The sequence below is a fragment of the Thamnophis sirtalis genome, unplaced genomic scaffold (assembly GCF_051295495.1).
Source record: "Thamnophis sirtalis isolate CommonGarterSnake01/CBP01778 unplaced genomic scaffold, rThaSir2_p1.2 scaffold_6, whole genome shotgun sequence".
Classification (NCBI taxonomy): Eukaryota; Metazoa; Chordata; class Lepidosauria; order Squamata; family Natricidae; genus Thamnophis; species Thamnophis sirtalis.
Genome location: NW_028261386.1, coordinates 666,646 through 672,645, shown reverse-complemented (window position 1 = coordinate 672,645; position 6,000 = coordinate 666,646). Strand labels below are relative to the sequence as shown.

The 6,000-nt window shown below is 47.4% G+C and overlaps 1 protein-coding gene across 1 annotated transcript in view; it reads right to left on the bottom strand.

Annotated features, from left to right (window-relative positions):
- Positions 1-611: 611 nt before the first annotated feature.
- The window catches only part of PPM1E (protein phosphatase, Mg2+/Mn2+ dependent 1E), a 119,036-nt gene continuing 113,647 nt past the window's right edge, over positions 612-6,000 (bottom strand). The window contains exons 5-7 of the mRNA XM_087717081.1: positions 5,030-5,173; positions 3,819-3,912; positions 612-2,724 (exon numbers count right to left, since the gene is read on the bottom strand). Coding sequence (XP_087573207.1) covers positions 1,667-2,724; positions 3,819-3,912; positions 5,030-5,173 — 1,296 coding nt within the window. The 3' untranslated portion in view covers positions 612-1,666. The remainder of the gene's footprint in view (positions 2,725-3,818; positions 3,913-5,029; positions 5,174-6,000) is intronic.

The window sequence follows — 6,000 nt, the reverse complement described above, 5'->3', positions numbered from 1 at the left end:
TAAAATAAAACAAAAAATTGGAAGTGAATCCTCAGACTCTCACCCTGAAACTCTTAACTGGCAATATAAATCTCCAAACTTTTACATCATTTTTTTTTCTACCGTTGCTTGACTAGATGGCCACATTCATACTTTATTTCTTCTGATAACGTTCCCAAATGCTCTGGAGACATCTCTGGTACCTTCATTTCCTATTCTTACAGCCTCTTCAGTTGAGCATGCAAGCAATTGGAGCAAAAATGTTTCCGACACCCGATTATTTCTATTTTTTTTAAAAAAGGATTACAACTTCTTACCTGGGAAAGCAGAACGGATGACAAATTGGTGGTTTAAATGAGTTTTTCGATAGGACAGTGTGAACTGTATCTGAACTGATTTTTTACATCAGTTGGACACCTGAGATAAAAAAAGGATTGGGAAAGCGAGCAAGGTGGCTTGAATCAGCCGCAAAATGATGATAAACCTTAAGCCATTTAAGCATTATTACTTCTCCCCCCCCCCCATTTAAAAGGCTGAACTGTCATTAAGGAACACTTCCCTCCCCAGAACAAGTTAATCGTAATTTCAGTATAGTTTCGATTTTAGCGGCAGGAAATTATCTTTAAAAAAAAAAAAAAAAACCTACAAAAGCTTGGCATGGCATTGCTTCCCCTTGCCCAGGAGTCAGCAACCTTAAACACTCAAAGAGCCACAAAGTTCCTAACCGGAAGCCCCCCGTTCAATTCTGGAGCTGACCGGAAGTCCGGTTCCCCCACCATAGAGTCTCCTCCTAGCACTGCATCCTTTTTTCCTCTACCTGTCCTAACCAAAAGCCCTATCGATTGTGAAGCTGACCGGCAACAGGGAGCCGCAGCAGGATAAATGAGCCACATGCGGCTCCAGAGTCGCAGGTTGCTGACCCCTGCCCTTGCCCCATCTTCTCAATGAGAGGGGGGGGAAATTAAAAGATTGAATACGTCTCTCAAACTGCATCTGAAGGGTTGGGAGGGCCCAGGTGCTAGATTGAACCTCCCATATGGCTTTTTTTTAACAACAGACCTGCAAAACGACCTGATAACGTAATTTTTGCTCTATCGGATTAAAGAAGCCCAATTCCCCCAAAAGGATTCCTTATACGTCTTCTATTTCCTCCTCTCCTCCACTTACAAAAAAAAAACCAAAAAACCCAACATCGGTTCTAGAAAGTCTTTCTGAAAATATTGCTCCGTAGACTTCTCTCGTAACGGGTTTCTCTCCTTTTTTTTTTTTTTTTTGCAAATTCTTTTTTTTTAATGGCACTTTCCTGTCTTGTCCAGCGAGTCCTTAAGAATATCCAATTCCCACGAAGAAATGAAGCTACGACACAAAAGAGTACATACGGATCCATGTGAGTTGTGTGTTGTTTGTACATGAGAGAGAGAGAGAGAGAGAGATTGGATATGTCCACGAAGTTGCTAGGGAGACTGGTATGCCAATCCTTGTTTGTTTATTTGTGTTTGTTTTTCCCAATTTTTGGAGACAAAACGCTTGGACTCCCAGGATGTATTTACACGGGCAGAGCCTTCCGCGATATCCGAATTCTGAAACACTCCCTCCGAATTACTTCTAATTCTGTGAAATGTTTAGTCTATTGAAGAGGAGGAGGAGGAGGAGGGGGAAAAAAGTAAAATACAAAGGAGAGCACGTGTTATTTTTTACAACTCCACAGCAGCCATGGGTCTGGTGGTATACAGGGACTTGGCCTTAACATCAAGAAAATACTCTCACCGTGACCTTGATGGCAACCAAGGGAAACTTGCCCAAGATGGCTTCTTAGGAACTTGTTCCTACGGCCATTTAGGTGGTTGGGTGAGCAGAGGGTTAAACTTTCTGGGCAGAAAAGAGACCGTTGCTCAAAGAAAAGCCCATTGAGTTTCGGCTTCAGTCTCGCTAACCGTTGCCACCGCTTAGCGTCGCAGAAATGGAAGTGAGAGAAGATGGAAGCTTTTCTTCCCCACGACTTGAACCACAGACCTTCGGGCCCAGTGGGGATCGGGGCCTCCACCAACACCACGCTGCACTCCCCTGGGCTTGGAGAGCCCAGGAGTGCGTTCTGCCCCTGGGGTGGAACGTCGTCCCTTCTCTTGCCGTCTCCCAAAACACCTTGACTCAAAATCGCCCGCTTTGGCACGCCAGCACTGAAGACTTGATCCGGAGAAAGGCGTTTGACACTGTGGAGTTTGCCTGCTTCTGTTTTCCTCAGGTCTAAGCAGCTGGGATCTTCAAAGACATTGATGGCGGAACCTGCGCTCAAGGTAGTTCTGTCCGTGAAGGAATCCACTCTGCCGTCGTAGCCCAGATCGGCAGGCGCCGAGACCTGGTGCTGAGGCCACTGTCTCTTACAATCTCCCTGGTTCTCTTTGTCGTCGCCGCTGTCCTCTTGCCCGCCTTGGAAAGAGTTCTCAGTCCATTCGGATTCCTCGCCGGCACTGATGATGGCGTTCATGTCCCTGAGAAAGACCACAATGACCGTAATGTTATCGCTAGAGCCGGCATCTCGAGCGGAAGCCACCAACTTGTGGGCTACCATGGTGCTGTCCCCGTTGTTCTCCTTCAGGTGGTCGGCCACCACTTTCACTGCTTCGTCGGGGTTCACTGTGTCGTAGAAGCCGTCGCAGGCCAGAATGAGGTAGTCCTCCGATCCATCCAGCACTGTGGATCCAGAATCTGCGTCTCCACAGATGTATGGCTTGTGCTCTGCATCACCTGGAACAGGAAGACAAAAAAAAAAAAAACCCAAACAGAGTTAGGCTTCTGACACATACCCGTTAAACCGGGGCTGTCAAATTCAAGAAATTTGCAAGCGGGCTCGGCGGGGCTGCTTAATGAGGAGGGAGACCCTGACCCGTTTGATTCGCTTCAGCGTGGGGTGGGAATGTAGGAGGAAATCCATGCCTCTGGGCGTTCAGCCCTCAAAGACTCCTTTGGGGTGACTGGGAAGGGAGGGGAGGGACCAGTCAGTACTGTCTGTAAGGTGTCCTAAAAATGCCCTAATTGATTCATGAGTATCGAGCCAAGTTTCAATACAAAACTCGTCATTTATTAGGAACATCATAGGCAAGATTTTTTCGTAGTCAGGTCTAAGCTTTTTTTGAATTACAGCTTTAACCCTGTTCCTTCCCTCCCCTCAGTCTGTGTCATAAATCACATTCCCCAATGAGGTGCACCCCTCCCAGGGCTGCTGCAGTAATCTGAGATCCGACTTCAGCCGACAGTTTGCGTGGAATGCGCTCCCCCCTCCTTCTCTCACTATGACAACTTTGGGAATTGACAGTTGGGATCACCTGACAGGGAGCATCAGTGCAGGGTCCAAAGAGCCTTCAACTTGCTCCCCTCCCCAAGGCTGGGGCGACATCACGCGTGCTCACAGAGAGGGCTCTGTGTGCCACCTCTGGCACGTTTGCCACCAGAGCCCTAGAACTTTCTTAATGGTGAGGCTCCAGAGGTTTTGGGTGCTCCCAACACTTGAGGTTTTTAAGAAGATGTTGAACAACTTGTTCAAAATGATATAGGGTCTCCTGCCTGAGCAGGGGATTGGATTAGAAGACCTCCAAGGTCCCTTCCAACTCTGTTACAGATGCTGTTAGAACTGACAGCATCAAAATCGTCTCTGTGTTTTGCTTTTCATCTCTTCTCTGGAGCTTTCCGATGCTTTACTTGTCTCTGCTCCAGAAGTATTGAGTAGACATTTTCATTCAATCTGCCCTCTCTGGCTGCAGCACTTCCTGACTGCCAGCAATCGACATGCACAATTGTATGTTGCAAAGGAGACAACAGGGAGCATTTTTTTTCCTACCTACCAATGGCTCTGGAGACAGAAAGACTCCCGTTGACTCGCCATGCTCCAAACCAGACCACGCAGCCTCCAAGGGCCTCGATGCGTTTCTTCTCATCCTAAAATGGAAGACAATTCACCTGTTGGTTGAACTTCCTGCTGCTACAATGGAATGTACCTAACTACTTAATGCTTACAGTACACATATTGCCTCAATTTTCACCCCAAAACATAAAAACAAATTATTCTATCTATAGCTATCTAGCCATAAAAAATACCCCTCCCTTTTTACAATCCCGTAATCCCTTAATTCAGGGCAGAATCAGGATGACTAGATGGATCTGTGCATTTACTGGCTGGATGCCCTTCCTGATGCCACGCAGAGTTCACAGCAGATATTTTTTCTTTGCACCCTAGGAGAGAAACATCTGCCTCTACCTAGGATTGAACTCTCAACCTTCCAAGTGGGAGGTGAGCATCTTCACTCCTAGGCCAGCATGCCATACTCTCTCTTTCCTTCTCCATCTCTCTCTCCAGAGGCTGCTGCACTCTCTCTATTTCTCCCCTCTCCTCTCTCTCTCATCACTTTGCTCTAGGCCAGTGTTTCTCAACCTTGGCAACTTGAAGATGTCCGGACTTCAACTCCCAGAATTTCCCAGCCAGCATTTGCTGGCTGGGGAATTCTGGTAGTTGAAGTCCAGACACCTTCAAGTTGCCACGGTTGAGAAACATTGCTCTAGGCAGTAGTGGGATGCGACCAGTTGAATAACCAATTTGGTGAGCACGCGCATGCATGCGCACACAGCATTCAAAAACCACCCATTTTAAGCTTAAAAACTTACCTTCTATGTCAGCACTGGTGAGTAAAACAGCTGACGCACAGCAATCTGCTGTGCCATGTGAACCAGCTGAGCTAAGACACAGGGAAATATAGGACAGGAAAGAGCAGGGGCGGGGCCAACTGCTCACCGGAACGACCGGTTACCGCGAACCGGTCCGAACCGGCTGAATCCCCACCTCTGTCTCTAGGACTTGCCATAACATGGGAGCATTTGGGGGAAAGTTAGAGCAATAAAGGGGCGATTTGAACTATCAGCTAACTATGTTGCCTGCGTGCCTTGCCCCAAGTCATCACAACACCACTTAGCAAATTCAAAGACTCCTCATGCACTGTGCTGCCGTCAGCCAATAACCCCATTTTCTACGAGTGGTTTTGTAGTCCTAGAGCCGACTCACCTCCCGGTCTGGTTTATGAGGCTTCATCAGTTCTACCGCCTGGCCCCTTTTCACGAGCATGACTTGAGAGTCCCCCAGCCAGGCCACGTACAACATGTTCCCTCGGATGAACGTCACAACACCTGTGGTGCCGCATCGCAAACTCTATAAAGAGAAAACACAAACCATCCTTTGGGCACACTTGAGAAAAAGAAACCTTAGATGAAATACTAAAATCAAATACATCTGACGTAAGGAGCTACAAGATTCCAAGGGAAGAGCATGAAAGATTTACCAAAACGCCAACAAGAATTGAAACTCTAAAAAGGGCAAGACATGATAGATAGATATAAAATACTTTCAAATAGCCGGCTATTTTACTAAGAATTAGAAAAAAGAAGTCAGAAATTGGGGAAATTGTTGTTGTGGCCTGCCAGCTACCAGCAGAGCTGACGGCAGACTCGGACGATGAGGAAGGTTGGGGAGGAACTTGGGCCAGTTCTGGGATTGGGGGAAGGCCCTGATGGATGCTCTGTCAGACGCAGAGTTAGAGCCAGGGACGTCCAACATTTCTCAACCATCAGAGAGGCAGCTGCCCTTTGGAGGCTGAGTGAGAGTAGTTGGGGCCTCTTCCAGATGCACATACACACAGAGCTGTTAGGAGAGGAGAACAACGGGGGACAAGGAGTTGACTCGGGAAGCAAAGCACATGTGGACGCTGAATGGCTCTTCCCCGGCTGGGAAATAAATAGAAGGAAAGGGGAGTGGTTGTCGTAGGAGACAACAGTTCGTATTTCTGAAGATTTTGCTCAACGTATTTCGTGCCACAGAGACTGCTTGCCGAAACCTAATTACGGCTGGGAGCCCGCGGCCTTGTAATTATCGCAAGGAACTGATAAGGTCTGTTACTACAGTTAACTCCTTGAAGGACTATTGCCTGGACTTTTCGGTGTGCAAATGCCATTAATTCACAAGAGATAAATCAAGAGGGG